Source organism: Aquila chrysaetos, chromosome 4 (genome assembly GCF_900496995.4).
Source record: "Aquila chrysaetos chrysaetos chromosome 4, bAquChr1.4, whole genome shotgun sequence".
NCBI classification, from domain to species: domain Eukaryota; kingdom Metazoa; phylum Chordata; class Aves; order Accipitriformes; family Accipitridae; genus Aquila; species Aquila chrysaetos.
This window is the reverse complement of record NC_044007.1, coordinates 62,187,950-62,213,259: the sequence shown is the minus strand read 5'-3', so window position 1 is coordinate 62,213,259 and position 25,310 is coordinate 62,187,950. Positions and strand designations below refer to the sequence as shown.

General features: G+C 35.9%; 1 protein-coding gene across 12 annotated transcripts in view; it reads left to right on the top strand.

Annotated features, from left to right (window-relative positions):
* Nucleotides 1-25,310, top strand: part of RTTN (rotatin) — a 91,843-nt gene that overhangs the window by 61,935 nt on the left and 4,598 nt on the right. For 8 of the 12 annotated variants that reach the window (XM_041123140.1, XM_041123138.1, XM_030012492.2 and 5 more), the window contains 13 exons: nt 1,907-2,018; nt 2,738-2,936; nt 3,980-4,070; nt 5,112-5,265; nt 5,420-5,557; nt 6,505-6,716; nt 11,306-11,411; nt 14,972-15,066; nt 18,629-18,706; nt 20,733-20,859; nt 22,684-22,883; nt 23,712-23,979; nt 25,190-25,293. In XM_041123140.1, coding sequence (XP_040979074.1) covers nt 1,907-2,018; nt 2,738-2,936; nt 3,980-4,070; nt 5,112-5,265; nt 5,420-5,557; nt 6,505-6,716; nt 11,306-11,411; nt 14,972-15,066; nt 18,629-18,706; nt 20,733-20,859; nt 22,684-22,883; nt 23,712-23,979; nt 25,190-25,293 — 1,884 coding nt within the window. The other 4 variants (XM_030012491.2, XM_041123141.1, XM_041123142.1 and 1 more) reach the window with 4 other exon arrangements.

Below are 25,310 nucleotides of genomic sequence, written 5' to 3'. Positions count from 1 at the left end.
AGAAGAACTATATGGACTGTTAGAAGTTGGGTTTGTACTTTTTAAGACAGAGTTACGGTTTTTTTGTTATTTACTAGAATACTTGGAGTTGAAGTATAGTGTTGAATAAATGCAGAATTTACCATGTGTCAAGATGGATTGTGTTACTCTTATATTAATAATGGGTTTTAATAAGTCAGCAAACATAAAACTTTAAATAATTTATTTCAGTTAGCAAATAAGGTTTTTATTTGTATAATCTAAATAGGATTTGAATTTCAGTTGGTCAGTACAGTTTGGTTCGTCATTTTGCTAACAAGAAAATTATTTAGCCAAGCATGTCCTAGTGTTTATGTGACCCAAGCTATATGTGATCCTGGGTTTCAGACTCGCACCCCATATCTTACTGTAGCTTGTTTTCTGTGTTACAATAACCTTCTATTTTTTCTGAGGAACAACTGAGCATGCTTGAGGAGAGAGATTCAAGACTGTAGGATGGACAGTAGTGGGAAACCAGAAGAAAATAGGGGAGAGAAGGGAGTTACAGCATGGAGGTGGCAACCTTTCGCTCATGCAGGGACTCTGGTCTCAAGAGAAGATGTGCTGGCAGAAGCCTAACACTATTTGGAAGTGATGGTGGGTGGGAGGTGTGGTTAAACCTTCTACGGGATGAGAAGAGACTAAGAGAGTTTCTGTAGCTGCAAATGCTGCTAAGTAAATCAAAGGCAAACCTGGAAAGCAGTGACCTGACTGCAACAATACAATAGCTAGGAAGGGAGTAATCTGTGATTTCCTGCCCTCCACCCTTTCTGTCAATTAAGTCACTTTTGATGTTTCCTTAGGTAAAAAAATATTCCAACTGATATTCTAATAAAGCTTTAAAAAGGAAAACCTTTGAAATATTTCAGTCTTCCTTAGAAAGCTGACTGTGAGGAGAATTCTAGTAACATCGTTCTTTAAGCTGTGACTGTCATGGGATTTCATTGGATTCCCCAATGTTCTGTATTCTTTATGCTGTATAGTGACACGCTTGAAGATTCATCTGATGTGAATTGTCCAGCTAGAAAACAAAAAACAGAAGTGAAAAAGTGACCTGACATGGGAGATGCTTATCCCATACTCTGAAACAGGTCACAGGTCTTGTCATGTCACAAAAGCATATTATTAAGCTGGAGACTCCAGGTCTTCTGATCTCAAGCTTGTGGTTTTAACACAGCAGCAAGATCATCAAGAACTTTTGAAAGAATGCAAAATTAATAATATGATAGATAACGTAGAATTGGTAGAAGGAGCATGGTAGTATGACAGTAAAATTATCTACTGTCATGTAAATATCTGGTATCTTCACCATGAAACGAATATATGTAAGGGTCACAGGACTAAGGTTAAGAGAAGTACCCAGAGCTGGAAAGACTTTGGAACTTCAACTTTAGCTGATGACTAATGCGCTTATGATATTTTAATCTGACCGTGTCCTGGTACAAATGGACAAGTGTTGATGCTCTCAGTAGAGCAAATAGTCCATGAAAAATTTGAGTTTAAATGCTTCAGTAATGCCTTTCTATCTTAGTCCAAATGTAGATTGAGTCAATTGTAAGGATGAAAAAGAAGGACGAAAGGAGGAATTTCCAGTAACATGGGCATTGATCAGGTTTTAACTGAAATGTTTTAGGCTGTTCATATTGCACATGTTTCAATAGTTTCAATTATTGGATGTTTATAAATTACATATATATACATACAGTGAGCAAAATTTAATCAAATTGGTTTTGGAGAGTAATTTTTACATCGTTTTTGGTTTTGTGGGTTTGTTGTTTGTGGTGGGTTGGTGTTTCTCTCCCCACCTCCCACCCCTTCAGCAAAATATAAATAGAAGTCTGCTCTATAAAAGCTGGAATCAACTAGTTTCTTTTTTATGTCTTTCTAGATTCGGTCTGCATCACCGTCACTGGGGAGTGTTACTGGGCTTCGGGCAATAGTCCCAACAAATTCAACCAGTTTTATTCCTGAAACTGTAGTTGATCGGCTTATGGCACAAGGTAAGACAAACTGAGTTTGTGTACATGATGAATACAATGTATTAGCCTACAAATATTATAGTATTTGTACATGCATATAAAGCTTGCATATTGCTGGAACAGTTACTGTTGATGCTTCTAGTTCTTGTTTTGGAAGACAAACGTGAAACACTTCCTTGAAAATGAAATACATTTGACAGAAATAAGTGAAAATGGTTCATACTGCTTGAAATGTGACTCAAGACTTAGGTTCTATTCCTGTCATCCAGTCACCCTTTCAAAACATTCAGTTTTGGTAAAGCTGTCATATACATACATGCACATGCACACACAGGTGCACGCACACAGATGTATATATAGTTATCTTTATATGTAGGAAGGTAACAATGTATATAATGTAAAAAAATACATAAAATTATGTGTGTAGAGAGAGTACAAATAAAAAAAAAAAATTGTTAAGGAAAGAAATGAAAACTCTTATCTTTCCAAATATACCATTTATCTTTAATGATTATTAGTGCCTTGTAGAAGGAACATTTGTTGCAGAAGTATTTTAAGTAATACTTTTCCTGTATCTGATTTCTTGGTGGCTGGGGTTTTTTTTCTCTCATTCCAGAATATACTGTTTTAAATGTAGAGGGAACTTTGATATTTTATGAAAGAGAAAAAGCAATTTTTTTAATGTAACTGCTCTAATTAATCTTTTGTGTTTTTTCTTTTTCTTATTAAATACATTCTAGGTCAAAGCGATACAACCACAACAGAATCTCCAAGTCAACGTGATTCTCCCATGTCTGCTACTCTGTCTAAACAGCGTGCTGTAGTCACACCTGCCCTTTTGTCAGCTGTTTGCAGCCTTCTGCACAATCTGCTGGTTGTCACACCAAAAGATACTAGAATCGCTCTTCAACAAGCACATTTGCTAACAGCTCTCAGCAGGTATGAGATCAATAACTGCTGAACTACAAACAAGGTGTAGCGATAGAGGTGAAAAGTTTGGAATGAGATCTACCAGTGTTTCTTACCAAAACTGTTAAGTATATTGATCACTTCTGAAGTGTTCAAAAATGCCTTTTTTAAAAAATACAATCAACAAAAGAAAAGAATTTGGGTTATTTCTTTTTTTCACAGAAAAGGTAGTCATTTTGGTCATTCCATTTGTGGTGTCTGCCTTCTACCAGAGGAACACAGTAGTCCTGTAGTGTTTTAGGTGTTTGTCTAGGTGGCTGTTTAGTCATCCTTTTTGGAGGGGTAATTTTTTAATTTTTTTTTTTTCTTTAGTAGCACAGTATGTGATATAGTCAGGTATTCAGAATTACAGATCATTTCAGTTCATTTTATGATTTTCTTCTTTGAATTGTATGCAATATTTTGAGGAGCCAACGCCTGTCACACTAAAAGAGTAAATAATACTTGCCAGATTTGGGAAAGTATTGGATGATAGACCCTAGTGTTTTGTTTCTTTTTTTAAAGAAAGAACCACTTCAAAATAGTCTTTGGATTGTATTCCATGTTTCCACTTGCATTGTAACAACTTCTTTCATCTGTAGAAAGTGTTTGGAAGTCCCGAAGTGAAGCATGAAAATTAGTTCAGCTTTTTTAAGGTTTTCAAGAGCTTTTGTAGTTGCTCTTCTTACTGTGGTTAATGAACCCCCCAGCCTTGTTTGAATACAGTTTATATTATTACAGAGCTATTTATTCTTCTACAGGAAAGAAAATAAACCATCAAATATAAACAAACATTTTTTACCAGTGCAGTAACAGCCACTAGAATTTGTGTTAGTCTAACTATTTTGAAATAACTTTACTGCTACTATAGTTGCCATTGCGCTAGACTTACTGCCAAACCCCACTATTTTAAGAAAGTTCTTAATAATTTATTTTTACTCTGTTTATTTAAAATATTCTCTTCTATGGAATGTTAAACTAGTAGAATATTTAATTATTTAAGTATATTTCTAACCAACTTTGTTTTATTTTAGTCTTGTAAGTGCTAATCTGGTTGAGAGATGTATCTTGGAACTGAAAGCTCCATTGGGTCATCCATGTCATATAGAACATGTAAAAGCTCAGGTTAGAGAAGCATTTGCTACTTTCTAATTTTTTTTAAATTATGAAATTAATTATGTTTGCATAATCTGTATTCATTAACATAGTCCAGACACACTGCTACAGGCTACATTCATGTGAATCTCCATGCTTTTGACAATATTTAAGAGAAAATACACTGTGTTATATTCAACACAGAACAATTAATTTCTGTGTTAGAACTATACCTAGAACCATCAAACTGAAAACCAGTTGTGTTTTAAAAATACAAATTGAGTTTAGCTGTTACAGAAATCATGTAATAGAATTTCTTTGTACAGTATTGAAGTATGAGCCAGAAACATTTACTGACACATTTCATATCTATTTCCTGCAACAGACCTGGCTACTTTGCTTTGTCTCCAATCCTGCAGACACTTACATAGTTCTCAGCTAATTTTGATGTATGCAAAGCATATAGGGTTACAGTCAATGGAACTACTTTTGTATCAATTTTAACTCTGTGTATATAACATATAGAACATACTGTGTTCATGGCACAGCACCATTTTAAAGCTTCTGTCACTCTGCATTCAGATTTACTTTGACGAAAGATACCTAGGTTATTAAGAAAATGTGTTTCTGCAGAAATCTTGTGAGAATAAATAAAAGTCAGGAATAATTGTTTTCCTAAATCTTCAAATTGAGCTTCTGTTTTCAGGAAATATACATGTATTCATCAGTATTAATGACCATTTTTATGTTTTTCTTTGTGAGCTTCCGGAGAATATGATGCTTTACATATAACAAGAGTCATGACTTTCTCACAAGGAACTTTATTCTTTGTCACTAGAAAATTGATATAACATGTGTGTTTCCAGACTGGGAAGTCTGTTTCTTCTTCTTCTACAGTAAAAATTAGGAGAACAATTTTTAATTTATATCCTATTATTTCATTTAAGTGGTGTATATTAATTCAAAATGTTATGAATCAGTTGAGGTAATGTGAGTATTTAAATTAAAAAAAATGTGCATAAGGTGCAAATATATGACTTTATTTCATATCTTTTTAAAAATATTTAACAGGTGCTATTACTACTTCAATACTTGTCATCTGTGTCCAGGCTTCTGAAATCATGTTTACTGTTGGACTCTCAGCTTGTAATCCAGGATGAACTGCTGAAACCTCTCTTGGGAAATACCTTCACGATTCTCGCCATTAGCTCCAAAGATGGGTTAGGTAATGAAGTACTTTGCTTCCCGTATAGCAGGACAGAGGCTGGTCTTCATTTACCTACCACTTTCATTTAACTTGACAGTTGTTGTCAGGCTTAGCTATCCAGGTTTGTAAAAATGGTTTGATTTTTTTCTTTTTTTCTGTATTATCTTTGCAGATACCGAGTTAACATCTGTACTTCATGAAACACGGGTAGACTTTTTCAACCTTCTAACTACATTATTGTGGAAGACTGGCCAAATATCTTTTCCATCTGTGACAGCAGCCCTTGCAAATCATTGTACAGCAATAATTGGTAATAACTATTCCTGGATGGGTTTTAACCTAGTAGCTGATAAAATAAACAAATAGAAAAGAGGGGCATTCCTGTTTAGATGCTATTAAGTAATTACCAATGGCATATCCAGAATGAAAACCAAAGTCCAGAGCTTGACTGACTTTTTCCCTTAATTAGATTTTTATAAGTCTTTCTTACATGATCAGGCTAACTTGTGAATTTATCTGGCAGTTCAAAAGTTTTGTTTGCGTATATGGGTTAGTGATTCCAGTTGTAAACCTTAACCAACTGTGGCACCTGTGAGTAGAGCCTGAAATGATCCATTAGCACTTCATTTTCTTCCCTTTTTTTTTTTTTTTATGTGACATGAAAGGAAAGCAAAATTTTGAGGGGACATAAGAGATATCGGAATTCAAGATTATTATACAGAGTTTTGTTTTTTTGTTTGTTTTTTAATTATACCTTCATTAGTTACTTGCCTAGTCAGGGCTCTCGGTCACCAAGCTTCTCTGCCATGTTTCAACACTGAATTATAATCATAGTCCATTCAAGTTCAGCCAGGTGCGTGGTAAGTGATCTGGTGAATCCAAATCCAATTGCACATAAAGCAGCTGATGGGTACTGGGTATTATAATTTAAGCTGTTGGATAAAGCGAGGAGAGTTCAGAAAATTGTTGAACAAATGAGTGATTTAGTAAATGGAAATTGTTTTTTTTTGTTGTTTTATAGTCATATTAATGCAGAGCAATTAATTCATTCAAACCTATAAAACTCAAACTTTTCTTTCTTAGATTTTTAAAGACTTATCAAATGCATACAATTTGTAGAATTCTTTGTGCAGTGCACAGGTATAACTGCTTCTTGGCTCACACACTTTCTTTGATAAGACTTTCTGAGGTCTGAAGCACTTAAACTTTATTCAGAATGAAATATAAAAATTTTTATTTTTCTGTTTAACCTTTCAGATACCATTTGTGATTGTATTAATCTGTCAACCACATATCCTGCTTTATATATGGCTAGTTTACAGTTCCTCTCTGTCCTTTTGAATGAGGAAGGAAGAAGACAGCTCCAAGATAAACAGAGTATATGTCAGAATCCAACCATTGGCTTTCTTCTGGATCATGTTGAAGGATGCCAGGCATCAGTAACTCAACTTACTGCATTAATTATTCAGGTATTTAAAATTTGACGATGTGATTGCAGGACATATTTTTGCATTCTTGTATTTTGTTAAAAAGGAATGTTGTTGCTTAATGAAAAAACCAATTGTTTCCAGTTAGGAACCAAGACATCTTTAATTTGAGACATATATGACACTCATTTTTGAAATTCACGTAATAAGCTGGAACAATTGCAAAGAAGCAGCTTCTAGGAAGTGCCTTGCAAGGCAATTATGCTGCAACAGCATGGTATGAAATCTTATGTAGAGAAGATGACACTTAGAATATGTTTTGCCAAAAACTGATACGCTTTTTTTTTCCTGGTTTTCCAAACAAGTGATGAGATTTTTAAGGTTCGAGACGTAGTTATCCCCATTGTAAATAACAGCAATGCTGTTCTTAACAACTGCCTTCGTAAAAACTGTGAACCAAAATGAATCGTTAAGACTTCTAGTTCATTCCCTGATAGTGCAAGATCTGTGTTGTTGCACTTAAGGAGCATACATTAATGTATTTTCCAAGCTAGTTTTAAATTGGCCAGGTAGCGTATTTTCACTAATTCTTTTAGGAACTTGTTGCCCAACATAATATATATTGGTGACAAGATGGGTTTTTTTCTAGATACTTATTCGGAATGTTCTGTCTTGCTTAATGTAATCTCATTATTCTTATTTATACTTCTATATACTGTCCTAAATGATTCTTTTACCTCCTTTACATTTACATCCTTCACTTATTTACAGACTGTTAAAATATCTTCCGTTAGTTAGTAATAAGAAAAGTTACACGTGAAATTTGTGTCTAATTTATTTTCCCTCACAAATTGGTTCTTTTATCTATATACTCATTGTCCTTCTTTAAATTATGTGCAGTTTGTCACTGTAATAATAATAGTGATCCATGATTAGAACTGTAGTGTTTGTCTGAAAGACACACTTTTCATGTAACATAATGTAGCTTATGATTTCTGATGTTCTGGAGTCAGTGTCTTGTATTTATTTTTTTATAAGAATCATATTTAGTGCTATCTTGCTATGTAAAACTTTTTTTTTTTTCAACATGTATTAGTGCATATTGGATGGTGTGACCAAAATAATGCTTAGTATCACTTCATCTGTTCTCTTCTTATGGTTGCTGAATTCTTGTAGAATAACCTCACTCCTACCAAGACTTGTCCTGATCATCTGTCACATAATCTGTGTTCCTTTGCTGCTGTGTCACACCACTGTGGCTCTATAGCATTTATTGGGACACAGTATTTTGTTCACTGAGAACCTGGTGTCTTTTAGGGAGGAGAAACTTCCCAAGAGGATCTTTCTTGGCGTTGCTGTATAGACCACTAAAACTAGAGTTCCCTGTTTCTTTGGCAACTAATTTCAGATAATTTCTGTGCATAGAGATTTCCTGTGACGACATGATTTTCAGAGACCCTGACAGCAAAACAGGGGACACTTCACTGGAATCTCATAACTTGCTAAATATCCTGTTAGGTTTTTGTATTTAATACATATGTATGTGCCTAAAATTGAACTCCTTGGCTCTGGCACAAAAAATGTGATTGCATGAAGGTATGTCTGTTGTAAGTCACATTCCTCTGTTTTTGTACAAGTATACATAGCTGATTACCAATCTTTGCCAGCAAAAAGTGATGATTCTTACGGTGACAACAGAAAAAGTCTGTACAATGAAGAATTGACTGCAGCCAGGCCAATGCAAGTACATCAGACTATGACATAGTTTTGAGTATCGTAAGAGATACCAGCTTTTAACTTGCTCTTTAACTGTTCAGAGCTGTAGACAGATGTTGCATTTTGTCCATAAAAGAGCTCAAAAGAAAACCTATGGTGTCTGGGGCTTTATAATACATGAAAGGGATGTAGCTGCTATGATCCCCCCAAAAGGATAACAGAATTAGGAAAGAAACAGCTTCAACTTTTTAGAGCAAAGTACATATATTTATTTACATTTCTATCCACCCCTCACCCCAGTGGTCATTGAGAGGCAGTTGAAAGAGGAGCCTGTAAGATGTGAAGTAAGCTATTTAAAAAAAAAAACCAACCCCCCCCCCCCCCCCCAAAAAAAAAACCAAAACCAACTCAAAAGACCTAAATATGATCTTTCTTCAAGAGAAGCACTCAAGAAAAAAAATTGACTAACATAGAAAAGGCTGTGAGAGAGAATTTTCAAACAATCAGTCATCTCCATTAATCATCCTAATAGCGTATCACCTATTCTGTAGATTTTTTTGTAATGGCAAATACTAACTTAAGACCCAGTCTGCAGGTGTGAAAGTTAGCAGACCAGGTCCTAAATTAGTATGCATTATTGCATACAACCAATTTAGTAAATGCACAAGCTGACTTTGAAAGCTTTTGGTGATTTTGTGTATGTAAACTTTAACCCTTGTTAAAGTTTTCAAGATCAGAAGTAAAATGTCTTCAGATCAGAAGTAAAAGTAATGAGGAAACCATAACCCATACATAAAGTCTCAAATTTAGGCCCTACTTTTTTTTTTCTAGATATAAAATTTACAATGTTTTAGAAAGGCTGTGATCTCCCCTTCAACTAACTTACAGTAGGTGCAGACTGACATAGCTAGATCTGCTGTGGATTTATGGGACATCTTAAGTTTATTATACGTAGTAATTTCAAAAAAGAATTAAAAGTGTCCATTCTCATTTTAATACTTTAATATTAGTATTTTAAAACTATAGAATCTGCTGGCAGAAGGCATTAAACATTTACATAGAGTTATTTTTCCCATTCAACTAGTTAATCATCAATTAATTAATAATTATTTTAGTGTTACCTATGATTGACATAAATTTTCTTTTTTATTATAAACTGCAATTCTTCATTGCAAAGTAAGGAAAAAATGCATAAAGGAGCATGCTTCAAGAAAGAATGGAATTTTGCTAGTTTTTAAGATAAAATTTAGAAAACAGTAAGATGAAGTTAAAGCTTTTTTAAAAGATACAGATATAAAACAACTCACCTTAATTATTTAATCAGTTCTAATCAGCCACATAATACTTAATTAAAGGAAAATACCCAAGAGATTGACAGGTAAATATATTTTCTTATTACTAAAATATCCCTAAGTACTAAGACAAAATAAATACAGGTAGCAACTTATAGGGCAAAAGCCTTTGAGAGGATAAATCACAAAATCTACTTCTTAGGTTTTGCGAGATCAAGGGAACTCAACAGTTTGTTTTTTCCTGGCTTGTGTAAATTAGCATCAAGTTTAAACTTTAAGCTTTTTATATTTTTAATTACTCAAACATCTAAATTCTTTAATTTGAAAAGAAACCACCACCTATCAGTACAGAAAAATAGTTAATTTACTTACAACATTCTTGTCTTGCTGATAGCTCTGAGATTTCACTTGGGATCTAATCAAACCAGTTGTAGTCTAAATATGAATTTTTTTTTTTTTTTTTGTTAGCTATAAATGCAGAACCCAGTCCATGCTTTGGTGCTTTAATTTGGTGTCAGTTGTCCTTATCAATGAGGGTTGTTTGCATTTTTTTTCCCAAGTTATTAACTTACTAGTCTTCATCCCTTGACCTTTTCAGTCCTGGTTACACTGAACACTTCAATAAATGATAACCTTAGAACATACACTGATATTTTATTACATATTAAAATTTGAAAAATTTGTTAGGCAATTACTAGCTAGAGTACTAAAGCCAATAAAAGGCAATATATGTGATGTATGTAGAAGTGTAAAATCTATGAGGTCCTATGGCTAGGTATGCATGAGATTTCTGTCTGAAGTATTAAGTTTTTCTTAAGATGCTGTATTTTTGGCTAACTTTAAAATATGGGGTTTTTTCTACTGTGATCCAGCAACAGTTCTTACTTTACTATATTCTTCTAATTAGAATGCATACCATTTTCTGTTATATGGGTTGTCAGTATTGGAATGATATTTTAGGGAAAATTGCTAGATAGGCAAAATTCTCTAGTGGATAATATGTAAAGCACAGACAGCTCCTCGTCTTTCAACTATCTTGTTATATGACTCCAAGTAAATATTCCTTTGAAAGCACAGAGATTATGTTATTAGAAATATGGTGATGCTCACAAAGGCCTCACAAAAATAAGACAAACTACCATTTCTCTCTGGTTGGAAGTATCTAAAAAAAATTCTCTGTGTGTCAATGATATTTTTATTCTAAAGAATATCATTGATATTTAATGTCTCTTCTTCATCATTTTGTTGAAGGAAAGTGAGATGAAGGCATATCAGTGAAATGTCTGTGATAGCAAGCCTGAATATTAGGAAAGGTCTGGAATGCCAGGTCTGGGAAACTAGGCTTTAGGAAGGTAGAATGTTAATAAAAGAGTAAGAGGAGTGGGCTTAGAAGCAAAACAAATTTTTTTTTTTTTTTTTAACATTTTAATTAGAAAAAATAATGAAACACTTCAGTGCAGACAGACTATAAACATGAATACAGAGAAGGAGAACTCTGGGTAGGAAGGTAGTGATGAATCATTCAAATGAAAATATAGGCTATGACAACGTATTTATAGATATGAATACTACTTTTAATATGGTCACTTTTTCATTTTTATAATGAAATTGCATTATTTATAGGTCTGTGAAAGAAAATCTTCAAAGGATGTGCTGAAAGAAGTTGCTACAAATGCACTGCTGTCTCTGTTAGCTGTCAGTAAAAATGCCCAGAAATGTGCTTTGGAAGGTGAGCATTTCAAAATGTATGTTAAATGATTTATGAATCAAATGCTTGCAGGTGTTTTACACATTTTTTAAATAATAATGTTTTTTGTCAAAACAAAAGACCGAGTTTACAGTGGCAATTTTTTGCAGATTTTTACAGAGAAAACTTAATTAAAGTTTTCAGCTACAGATAAAATATTATGTTGTAGCCAGTCTAAAAATTTGGGTGAAATCACAGGTCTGTGTTAGAGTGAGAAGAGACCTGTGAGCTTTTACTGCTGGTGTCATATTCATCCATTTGAAACTGGAGATTTTGCACTGGCAGTATCTTCCATTTCTTGTTTCATGCTATGCCAATACAGGTTTGTAGGTGAAAGTATGCCCTGTGTTCTCAGTTCTGGCTGCACCTAAAGAAGAGGAGACTTCTTTTTCTCAGCTTTGTTCTTCCCTGCCACTTTGTTTCTTTCTTCCCATTTTACAGTTTAAGTAGGACCTTCTCCCCTTGCAATGCAACATCTTTCATGCCTAAGGTTTTTACTTTGCAGTAGTAAAAGTAAAAAAACCTCTAATCAAAGGCTTTTTGTGCCCACTAGAACACAGGGAAGACTGGTTAATTTGCATTTCTCACGTAACATGCATTTAATACCTGCTGATTAGCCCAAGTGCGCTTTGTCTTGGGTACTTTCTCATTACTTGCATCTCTTTGGTTTCTTCGGTCCTTTAAACCTACATTACATTGAAACAGATAGCCTAGACATATCTGCTCAATGTCCGATCCCAATAGTGGCAGAAAACTCCAAACTTCAAATCCTATGCTGTATACCTACTTTCTGCTCCTTTGCAGTGGACTGGTGATCTGCTTGGCCCTTGCTTCAATCAGGGTGGTTCTTCTGTTGATGACCTACTACATCATCTAAGACCTCACTTCCTGTGAAGGCACTACCAGTGCATGAAGTGCATCATGTTCTGTGCTAGAGCGGCCTTCAAGTCATCCTTGCTGTGATGTAACACAAATCATAGAGAAGTGGAAGAGGAGTTCTGGGGTTCAAATCAATGTACTGAAGATATCTGTAGCTCTAACATCACCTGTTCAGCTCTTAAGGACTACTTTTCAAGATACAAATGCAAAGTCCTGCACCTGGAAAGGAACAACCCCTTACAGCAGTACAGGCTGACTGGGGAGCTGAAAAGGACCTTGAGATCTTGGTAGGCAGCAAGCTGCATGTGAGAAGACTAACAGCATCCTGGATTGTATTAACAGGAACACAGCCAGTAGATTGAGGAGAAAGGATAATCTTTCCTCTACGTAGCACTTGTTAGACTGAATCTAGAATAATGCAGCCAGTTTTGGCCCAGTACAAGAAAGACATCAAGAAACTGGAGCAAGTTCAGCAAAGGATGACCAAAGTGGTTGTGTCCACCTGTCCTTAGAGGAGAGGCTGATGGAACTGGCTGTGTTCAACCTGGAGAAAAGAAGGTTTTGGAAGGACCTAATAGCAGCCTTCTTGTATCTATGAGATTTTGAAGAAGACAGAGCCAGGTTTTTTACAGCAGTGCATGGTGTAGGAGGATGAGGGAGAATGGGCATAAATTGAAACGTGAGAGTCAGACTGGCCATAAAGAAACATTTCCCCTTTGAAGGCAGTCAAGAAGTAGCTAGACATACTGTGCAGTCTCTGTCTTTGGACACTTTCAAGACCCAAGTGGATAAAGCCGCAGGTAAACCTTGCCTGATCTTATAGCTGACTCTGCTTTGAACAGGAGGTTGGACTCTATGACGTCAGGAGGCCATCTCTTCCAACTTGAATTATCCCATGAGCCTATGATCATAAAATCATAAAATAGTTTTGGTTGGAAGGGACCTTTAAAGGTAATCTGCTCCAATCCCCCTGCAATGAGCAGGGACATCTCCAACTAGATCAGGTTGCTCAGAGCCCTGTCCAACCTGACCTTGGATGTTTCCAGGGATGGGACATCTACCACCTCTCTGGGCAACCTGTGCCAGTGTTTCAGAACCTCATCGTAAAAAATTTCTTCCTTATATCTAGTCCAAATCTACCCTCTTTTAGTTTAAAACCATTACCCCTTGTCCTGTTGCAACAGGCCCTGCTAAGAAGTTTGTCCCCATCTTTCTTATAAGCCCCCTTTAAGTACTGAAAGGCAGCAATCAGGTCTCCCTGGAGCCTTCTCTTCTCCAGACTGAACAACCCCAACTCTCTCAGCCTTTACTCATAGAAGTGTTCCATCCCTCTGATCATTTTTGTGGCCCTCCTTTGGACCCACTCCAACATGTCCATGTCTTTCCTGTGCTGAGGACCCCAGAGCTGGATGCAGTACTCCAGGTGGGGTCTCACAAGAAGGGAGTACAGGAGCAGAATCACCTCCCTCGACCTGCTGGCCATGCTTATTTTGATGCAGCCCAGGATACGGTTGGCTTTCTGGGCTGTGAGCGCACATTGCTGGCTCATGTCCAGCTTTTCATCTGCCAGTACCCCCAAATGCTTTTTGGCAGGGCTGCTCTCAATCCCTTCATCCCCCCAGCCTGTATCGATACCAGGGGTTGCCCGGACCCAGGTGCAGGACCTTGCACTTGGCCTTATGGAACCTCATGATGTTCACATGGGCCCACCTCTCGAGCTTCTCCAGGTCCCTCTGGACAGCATCCCATCCCTCAGGCGTGTCAACCACACCACTCAGCTTGGTGTCATCTGCAGATTTGCTGAGGGTGCACTCAGTCCCACTGTCTGTCACTGATGAAGATATTAAACAGTACTGGTCTCAATACAGACCCCTGAGGGACACCGCTTGTCACTGATCTCAATCTGTACATTCAGCCATTGACCACTACCCTCTGGATGTGACCATCCAACCAATTCCTCTTCCACTGAACAGTCCACCCATCAAATCCATATCTCTCCAATTTAGAGAGAAGGATGTTGTGGGGGACCATATCAAAGGCCTTACAGAAGTCCAGATAGATGACATCCTTAGCTATTCCCTTGTCCACTGATGTAGTCACACCATGATCTTGTAATAAATTAAAGACTCTAGATCCCAAGAAAAGAGCCTAACTCAGCATTTTGCATTTTGAGTCACCTGAACATTTGCTTTCTTTTGTCTCACCTCAGGTGCAGCAAATCAGCTGCTGTTAGGGAAGAGTTGGGTAACAAATGCATGGCCTAATCTCTTGAAGTTTCACTCTTCTAGGCAGCATTGTTGAAGATATCCTGAAGAGTTATGAGTTGCTCTCCTCTTCCTCTCAAATCATCTTCCCCTCTCCATCTTATCAGTCCCTCCTTTGGGCATTCTTCTCACAGGACTGTTGCAAGAGGACTTGTGTATTCTTGCTTCTCGAGATCATTCAACTAGACACGTTCCATCTCTGAGAGTGTTTGTTACTTCCTGATAGCAAGAGGATAACAATGTATTATGAACTCACAGAATTTGGATGTCTGAATCCTTAAATCTCAGTTCAGGAGGGTAAGGGTAATCAAGATCATTGCAAGAAAGGTGTTTTTTATGTTTCATAAAAGATTTTTGATTGTGAATGAACTTCTAAATGTTAATTATTTTGTATTCCAGTTGACCTGATAGACAGCTGTATGGAAAACATGAAACATATTCATGCACAGCTGAATTTGGATTCTCTAAAGCCTGGGAAAGCACAGAAAAAAAAGGTAACTCTAAAAACCAAAAGACTGATATGATAAGGCATTTCCCAGCTCTTTTTTGTTTGTTTTGGGTTTTTTTTCCTGGTGGCAGATACTGTTGATGTCTGTCACGGGTGAGACAGAGGAAATGACAACTTGTAGTGGATCTGGATACTGGGGCTTCTTTAAGATTCAGTGATTTTAGAGCTTTTATCAACTTGATTATCTCACACACTCACTCTCTGACCCAGAGTTATGTTCACTAGGTCTCAACTTCCTTTTCCAACAGGGAGATGACTGCTGGTTCAGGAAAGTCAGGCAGAAAATCCACATCAGTTCGTGCTTTGCAGCTGCTCAGTTACCAGTCTTGGATGTTACTGGCCAAAGCCCCTGGGCACGTGCTGGTGTTTGTCTCCATGCATCTCTCTGGTCTCTAGGATCTTCTCCCACTTGCAAGATTGTTCCTCCAGCCAGGATCTTCACATTCTTCTTTTTGGGCCCATTTCTTTCTTTCAGAGATGATTTCTTTTCAGGAATCCTTCTTTTCACTACCAGCTTTTCTTTCCAGAGCTCTAAGCTCCTGTTTACCTAATCTAAATAATCTATGTGCGAAGCACAACACATGATCAGCCTCTGAATTAGTGGTTCTGTCTCATGTTTTCTCATTAATTGGAGGATTCAGGACTTCCCACTTTTAGTCCAGGTTATCAGAATTGGCAACTAGCCCCTTCAGGTTGAAGCCAGCAACCAGCAGGCTTCTGATTGAGATTGCAAAAGTTCAGTTGCAGGCATTCACACACATACACATTCATCCATTTGTCACCTGTCAGTGCTCGCAATTTATGATATTTATTTAGCCTACAGCAATATCTAAGAGTACTGTATTATTTTCAAACATAGCTGGACTTTCAGCATTGACTTCATGGTCCTATGCGATCCATCTGATTCGTCCCATCTTATTTCCACAAGAGTAATTTTTCTGTTTTTCAGGTTTTCTTTCTCAGTGTCTTTCAACCAGTGCTAGCCATTTTGTTTTTGTCTGTTCCTGTACCACTCAATCTCCCTCCCATCCCAAAACCAGTTCCAGTCTGCTTGCGCATGTAAGTCATAGTTTTTTATTCTGTACCTTCTCATATTATCTGGCTTCCAATTCTAATTTTCTGTCCTCCTGCATACTTGGTCTGGACGTCTCAGTCTCTTGTCATCAGACTCAGTCACCCCTGACTTTAACTTCTTGTCAGAGCTTTTTTGCCTCATACTTGTGGTCCTGCCACCACTTGTACTCCCAGTTTCTTCTTTCCATTCGCAATTTCTTTGTTTAGCCTTTTTTTTTTTTAAACCTCCCTTCCAGTTGTTCCAGACAGATCACCCAGCTCTTCCTTACCACATCTAGACATAGATTATGTCTTACCATCATACAACAGTTTCATAAGTTTTTTGTTGCAATCTGCTTGTTTTCTACCACTTTCAGCTAAGAGAATTATTAAAATACAGACAATAACCTCTGCTGTCAAGTTTGATATCTTGTCCACTCCCACATAAAGCAGAAATTGCAGAAAACATCTTCCTGCAGGATATTTCTGCATTGTTTGAGCTCAATAGTATTTTTCTCTGAGGCGTTGGCACAAACATTAGCCTTGATTTGTGAGAGTGTGGAACTGTGTTTCATAACGGTGAGCTCTTAAAAAATTTTGAATTTGACCCTGACATTTGAAGGCTACAATATTTTTTTCTTGACGTCTCCTAAACATGTTTATTATCCCTTTTTCAAGGGGCGGAGGCTGAAAGGTGTCCTGCCCTGGATATGTCCAGTAAGGTTGAAGTTAGCTGGTTCTTTATGTTTCTTGGGTTGAGAAGGGCGAAGCTGGGGTTATTTGCTCCTCTGCTAAATGTAAAAGGAATTTAAAACTTCGAAGAAATTGAAGGAAAGGAGCCTCTGAGAAAGGTTAGAAAGAGTGTTTATGTTTAATTAAGAATTCTTTGAAAGAGACTTGCAAAAGACTTTGTGGCAGATTTCCCTGCTGACCTGGGACTGTAGGTTGCTACATCGTATGTCAGCATGCTGTTCATCATATGTGATGCATGACGACAAGCAATCTAGTTTCACGTGAGGGAAACTGAGACATCACTTACATAGTCAGATTTAGCTGATCATTCACAAAACTGCCCCTCAGCCTACTTCAAGCACAGCTCTCAAAGGGAAGTTATCAGAGCTTCTTTTCTTTTTCTCTTTCTTTCCTTTTAACTTTTGGGAAGAATGTGTTTGACCTAGCTTCATTCTCAGGGCAACTGAAGTATTTTATCTGATATTCCTTTTCTTTCACAATTATTACTATGATGCTAAGAAAGGGCATGGAAAGTATTTACAAATAGCCAAGCTTTCAAAAAAACCCCTCAAAATAGGATCTTAGTAAAAATCAAGATATCCTAAAATAAATAAATACAAACAGTGCCATCAACACAATCTATAACTTTTTCAACCTCCTAGAAGTTTACACATTAAGTATAAGTTGTAGCTTGTGGCATTTTATAGGATTTAGTGCTATTTGTATTTATTAAATTAATACATATGGAAATTCTTGAAGGAATGTCTTTTAGCTAAAAACGGGACAAACCAGTCATAAAATGCATTTGTAATGATGACTTGTATGTTTTTCATCTACTGCACATGGCTTTCATTAACTTTTTTGAGATAGACTTTTACTTCATCTCTAAATGTCATCAACAGTACATGATATGATTTATAAGCAAGCATTGTTGCTTCACCTTTTCTGAGATTAACCATGAATCCTATTTTACATTTTTGTTCCTTTATGCTTGATAAAACAGAAATAGTCTCCTGTGGTCAACAAGCTTATTGACGTTTGATCATCTTTCAGAATTGGCTTAGTATGTCAACCTTACAGAAATTAGGTCAGCCATCATTAGCCTTCTACTGTCACAGCACTGTCATGAAGGTAGATTTTTTGTTTACTTGTATACTTGAATCTCAGTCTACTACCTCACTGTCCAAAGGTCTGTATTTATCTTTGTAATATTCTTATCAGGTTGGAAACTATTTCTGTTATTAAGGATAGGGAACTAAGACACTGGGAATACAAGGATGAATTGGTCTGACCAAATGTAGAGATCTGCAAGACAGAGCTACTTTATCCTAGTTTTTATCCAAGGAAGAAAAATAGGTGCTTCTAGGGAGTGATTCATTTGACTTGTTTTAGATGTCTGCTTTAGGATGGAACAAATACCCAGAAAGTGTTCCCACCAATTCTTCATTAGCGGTAAGAGAAATGGAGTTTTACATTACAGATCTCTGCATTTAGCCAGATCAGTGCCCCTAGAAATAGTATCTGTGGTTTATGAAGAGAGATGAGGATGACTCCAAGTAACTTGTTACAAATGTCTTTAGTATACATGTTCAAAGCTAGCTGAGATGAATCCTATCTGAGATCAGAAGGAAACTCTGCTGAAGAGATGTGACCCAAATGTTGATGCCTTAGATTTGCACCTCTCCTTTGAAATCTCTTTTCGCCTTGTACAAAATTAATTCTGGTCTTATGTTGATGATCTTCAAATATTTTTCTCTGGATAGGAGGATAACCTTATCAAGCAGTTAAGGTGTTCTATGCAGCTCCTCAGAAACTGTCTCTTTCAAAATGACGAATGCAAAGTAAGTATTCTTATACTGAAATAATGTGAGCACATTAGTTAGTGAATTAAGGTCATAATTTTTTTTCTACTTTGAAATTATTTTCAAGATGGCTAAATTTAAGCTTGATATTAATGGCAAGAAGTACTTCAAATTTCATTATTATTCCCACCTCCTAAGAATATTTCATACATGCATTAGGAATTCAGTGTTCATATTGAAACATCATCTCCCAAAGGTTTCAGATAGGTATCATCCTTTATATCCACTTCTGCTTTGCTTAAATCAATAATTCCAATTTTCAAAGCATATAACGTGAAAAATGGAAGTGAAGAAAAGCGTGGGTACACAAGAAAGGCGCATGATACACTTCGCATCTTGAATAGTTTCCTCTCCTTATTCCTCTCTCCTTTTTTCCTTTCCCTTTCTGAAAGACAAAAAAGGAAAAAAAAACAACCAAAAAACAAACCTAAATAATAATTTTTCTTTGTCTAAGTTAAATTATGCTAATCCTGCAAGGCACAATTCTGTTTTCATCTTGATTTTTTTTTCATAATTTTTCTTGCTCAGAATCTTGTTTTAAATTTCTTCTTTTCATTTCACATTCTTTGTGTTTTTCTTTGTGCTTTTCAATTTCTTTTCTACTTCAGTGCTTCTACCTACCTGTTTTTTCCATGGGGAAAATAGTACATTACTTTTTTTTTTTTTTCATTCTTTCTTGTATTCCTTCTTTCTGATGACTACTCTTCCTCTTTCTTATTGCTGATACCTTTCTGTCCTGGTTTCAGCTGGGATAGAGTTAACTTTCTTCCTAGTAGGTGATACAGTGTGTTTTGGATTTAGTATGAGAATAATGTTGATAACACACTGATGTTTTAGTTGTTCTTAAGTAGTGCTTATCCCAAGTCAAGGATTTTTCCATTTCCCATGCTCTGCCAGTGAGGAGGTGCACAAGAAGCTGGGAGGGGGCATGGCCGGGACAGCTGACCCCAACTAGCCAAAGGATTATTCCATACTGTAGAACGTCATGCTCAGTATATAAACTGGGGGCAGTTGGCTGGGTGGGGTGATTACCGCTTGGGTACTAGCTGGGCATCAGTCAGCGGGTGGTGAGCAATTGCATTGTGCATCACTTGTCTTTCTTGGGTTTTATTCCTCTTTTTTTTTTTTGGTTGTCTCCCTTTTCTTTATTATTATTATTTTATTTTAATTATTAAACTGTTCATATCTCAACTACTAAGTTTTACTTTTTTTCCAATTCTGTCCCCCATCCCACTGCAGGGGGAGGAGTGAGCAAGTGGCTGTGTGGTGCTTAGTTGCCAGCTGGGGTTAAACCATGACATTTTCACACATTTATTTCCATTTTCTCTTTCACAGTTCAATTTGTCTTGGCATTGTGACAGAACTTGTGCTACTTTTAGCAAATGCATTGATGGAACCACAAGATTTCCAGACCTTCCAGAAGTGCCCCTATTGAGGGCATGTGTTAGCATCCTTTTTGTATACAGAACACCATGTAAATTATGGGTCTGAATAAGACATCTGGTTATCCCTAAGGTCCCCATAACTTGGTTGTGCCGTAATCTCAGATAAGATTATTGTCGAATGTATTTCTTGTTTTGATCAGGGGTCTGAAGAGACAGTTGCTTGGAGGAGAGAAGGAGATTGCTGTTGATAACTGAAGTTTTCTGTCATTTGCTCTGTAGAGCTGCACTCTTCCACTTCCATGCTTTTTGAGTTCCAATAATTAGTTTAATTGGCGTAGAACAAAACTTCAGAGCTCTTGAACAATCACAGTTTAGAATGAATAAATGTTTACTTTTGTTTGTATGTCTCTCAGTAATTAAAATGTGTATGCTGGTTTTGACTGGGGTAGAGTTAATTTCATTAGTGTTGAAATGAGGGTGTCAGTTCTCTCCATACAATCTTTTAAAGCAAACTAAGGAGAAACAATAAGATAAAAATATGCTTTTCTCCCTCTATTTATACTTCCTTTTCAAAGTATTTAATAGTATAGTAGTTTAAATTCTTCCTCATGTTCTTGTAGATGGCAGCACTCAAAGCTCATCTTGTTCCTGTTCTGCATTCACTATGGCCATGGTTTTTAACAGACAACTCCTCAATGCAAATAGCTCTGCATTTGCTTTGTGTCTACACTGCAAACTATCCTGCAGGTATGAGCGTTATTCTATGATGCAATACACCAAAGTATTTAACTAGAATAATTAAGACAGAAAAGCATAATAAAGGGAAAAGAATGCTTGCTAATTCCACAAGAGGAAAGTATAAAAGCACTGGTCCATCAAGGTCTATCAAGGGTTTTGATTTTAATACATTCAAGACTTTTGTTCAGATCCTGTTTGTGTCTGCTGGGTTTAGCAAGAGTACAATTGTATTAAAGGATTAAATAGCATTTAATTCAAACCATTATGTTTGAAGGTTACACTGAAAGTCCTGCCAAACTGAATTTTATAATGTAGAAATACTACTCTAGGAATTCTCTCACAGAGAACAGTGTATCAGTACTTTATACGGTTTGTACTTCAGCCCTTATTGAGAACATTCTGGTTTTGAAATAGTCAATAATCTAATTTAATTCTGTATTAAATTTCTTCCATTTATTTACGCATTGGGCTCGGTAGCTTGTATTTGTATATTTTTCATGAGTATTCTCTTCTTCATTTGATGAAACTTTTTATTTCCATTGATGAGTAATTATCCCCACTACTAGAAGCCTGTTCTTTTTTCTAGTATGAATTTGTCTCATTCCAAATCCTGGTTACTGACTCAGATAATGATTTGCTAATGGCTTGAAGAGACATATAAGTATCTGTTGATTTCTCCCTGTCGAGATACCATAAAAGAGTTAGCATCATTAAAATATACTAACTGAACAGTCTCTGAGCTTTTTTACCCTCTTTTTAAGTTAATGTCTCCAGACCTTAAATAAGCTTGCGATGCTTTTTTTTTTTTTTTTTTTAATATGGACATTTTTTTAATATGGACTGAAGAAAGGTCAAATATGTATTAGTTAACTGCAGGATATGAAATTAAAATGTAATGTCCTGAGATGTACTGGGAATGAAGCTGAAGTTCTGATGGTTTTTGTTTCTTAACTGAGTGACTCTAGGCTGCATTTTTATTTTCCTTGCAAATAAGGGCAAGTGGTTTTAGATTAATCATGTTTTTTCTTTCTGTTCAGAATAGTTGGCTTATGAGGTGACCCAAACTTACCTACTCTGAACTGGTTAACCACTTTCCCTTAGCATCGTCAGACAAAGAAATGCATGTAGATGTTTGTAACAGTTAAAAACTGTCTCATTTTTATTTATTTTTGCCATGTAAGAAGTGAACCATTGTTGCAGATGGCAAATGCCACTAAATAAAAAGGTATATATGCATATTTGTGCACAGACATCATGGTAATAACTTAGTAGTTCTCTGCCACTGTATTAATTTGAGCTTGTAGCTCTAGCATAGGATTTTGCATGCTACTGTGGTACAAGGTAATGACAGATGTAGACAGCACTTTTATTTCTTAGAAAAATAGTTGAAGAAACTTACTAAAACTTTTCTGAGAATATTTTAAGAAACTTACTAAACCTTTCAGATGTATAGAGACCTCTTTTTCTGAACCAGTTTCAGAGGGTACCCTCAGATTCTGATGCCAAATAATTGTATAATGCCTTAGATAGAATGTTCCATTTTTTAAGGAGACTGTGACGGAGCAATGGTTTCTCTTCAACAGCAGAATCACCTCTTGGATTCTAGAACAATCGAACAGTAGACACCTATTCCAGTAAACTGCCACATTCAGGCACATTTCTATTTAAAACATGTCTTATTGACTGCACTGTGGTTCAAAGAAAAACAAAACCCAATCCTTTCAAAAGTCCCATCTCAATCTTTGAACTGTTAGACTGCTCTTTCTATAGATTTGGGTTTTTTTTAAATGTATATGTGCATTTCTCATATGGTAAACATTTCATTTCTTTAAGGTTGTGCTTCACTTTGTTGGGCCAGTGGTGGACAAACATCACTTCCGTCTGCACGAAGTGCAGCTGGCAATTCATTGATGCATAACATCTTGAAATTAGCTTCCCAAGTGTCAAACGATAACGGCCCAATTCAGCAGGTGGTCTTTTGTCTTCTTTCTAACCTTGCACTGTCTCATGACTGTAAAGGCATTATTCAGAAGGTAAGTAAATATTATTCTTGATTTTAGCAATGTGATGGATGTATTTTCCTTTTTATTAAACCCTCATATTTCAATATGGAGTGTCCTGTGATCATACAGAGATGCTTCTGTAGGAATCAAAACCGTTGTGTCTTCTCAGTTAGTTGTGTTACTGTTCCCTAAGTGCAGCATGTAATTTGGTCATATGCGTAGTCTGGACAGAAACAGCATATGGAACTACACAATTTTTGCTAGAGCTTTTTATAACCTCTCAGTTTCAGTGGGGTGTAAAATTTTTAATACCCATATATATTGATAGCAATCACTAGTGGATCATGAAAGTGACCATACAGTAGAACAAACTGCATGTGAGTAAAGAAGAAATTAAACATTGTATAAATCATTACGTATACTGTGTGAAACATTATCTTTATAAAACTAACAGTTTTAGAGAAGACGTCCTACATGTCAGTAATTAGCTGTTAGGTAGAAATCCTGTCTTTATTATATGAATGTAAGTACTGTCTTTTCCCTTTTTAATTTGTATATTGAATGATCCTTACTCTATTTAAATAAATATATTGTGTTGGGTCAACTTTTATGTATCTACACTGCATAAATATTACAGAAGATGATGTATTTTACCGTATTAACTTTTTAACCAAGATGTGGATTCTTTTTCATACATAATTCTTTCAAAAATCTTTGACTAATAATGGGTTCCCTGAAATATGTAAATGAAACATTAATACTAGTTTTTGGTCAAGTATGCAGATTGGAAGGTCAAACAGCAGTGAACAAACCATGGAATACTTTAAATTCTAACATACTTTTTCCTCCTTCTGACAGAGTAACTTCCTGCAGAACTTTTTGTCTCTTTCATTACCAAAAGGAAGTCATAAAAATCCTGGTAATGTGTCTACTCTTTGGCTAAAGCTGCTACTGAACATATCTTTTGGAGAAGATGGACAGCAGATGATCATGAAGATAAATGGGTTTTTAGATCAGATCGTGGAAATGTGTAAATACAAACACAAGAGCAGCCAACATCTAGCGCTTCTTATTCTACATAACATATGTTTTAGTGCAACTAATAAACCAAAGATATTAGCTAATGGTAAGTATCTAAAGGGTATACAAGCTATTTTACTCTGAGAGTATTGTGTTCCAGAATACCATATTTTCATTGCAATTTAGATTACTGACCAAGAACTCAATATTGTTATTTAGAAAAGCATTTTTATAAAAATTATTTTCATAGAAGTAATTTTAGAACATAAGTTTTGGCAGAAAAGCAATTAAAATAATAAACAGCAAAAGGAAAAGCAAAAAAAAAATCAAGATTTATTGTGAAACTGATCATTTGAATGTAGTAACACATTATGAATGAAAGGATTTTTGCAGTTTTCTCAACCAGCTAGTTTTTCAGGGGGGTTTGAAGGATTCTTTGTGTCAGTCAGTTTGAAATAACTGAAGTTCCTATCTTTCAGTTGGACAAAATCTTATTAGCTCCTGCAAGTCATGGATGTTGAGACAAACTATTTTGTGTTCTGTCATGTGCAGAAAATGTTTATGATAATGATAAAATTATGATCATGGCATATATATTTCATGTAATAACATGCACAGAACTTTTTTCTCAGTTGTTTGTAAAAGGCATGTTTCTTTCCCCCATTTAATTGCAGAGAGAATGCACCTGTCTGTTACAAGCTCTCAGCAGGTTTTCCATAGTGTCCATGGTTTTCATTTTTTCTTAAGGTGCTGATTTGCTGCCTTAATTAAGCATACATTTTTCAGTTACATAATCTGTGGATTTTTATTATGAAGTGAACAAGCAAACTTCAAGAGTATGGCTTCAGAGCAAGGCTAGGAAATTAAGGCACCTACAGTGGGGTGGCAAATATTTCTCATTTGTTGCAAATCATCTAAGTACTAAGAAAAATAGAAACGCCTTAATTTCCATCCTGATGTGGCTCTAATTGTGGCTACTGGGAGTTATAAAACAGTTTCATGGCTTACTCGGTACCTTTGCATAGCTGATAACTGTATATAACGTGCATGCTTTATTACTGATGGCTTAATTTTTTAGCATTGCTTGTTTTTGTTTTGCTATGTTCTTTTTAACACTTCTTTCAATGTAGTCTGCTGATTTCATGATCATATTTATATTCAATTAACCTGATAATAAAGTTTCTGTAATTCCTCTGCCATACCAATACTTGTCATAGAAATAAGTGTACTCCAAGCATCAAAATACTGAGACATGTAAATATATTTGTGTGCTTTTGATGATATTTTCTAGATGCATTTTATTTTTTTCTCATTAGATAAAGCGATTGCAGTACTGTCTGCCTGTTTGGAAAGTGACAGCTGTGCTGTTCAGAGAATAGGAGCGGCTTCACTTTGGGCTTTGCTTCACAACTATCAAAAGGTCAGTATTTGAGAAAT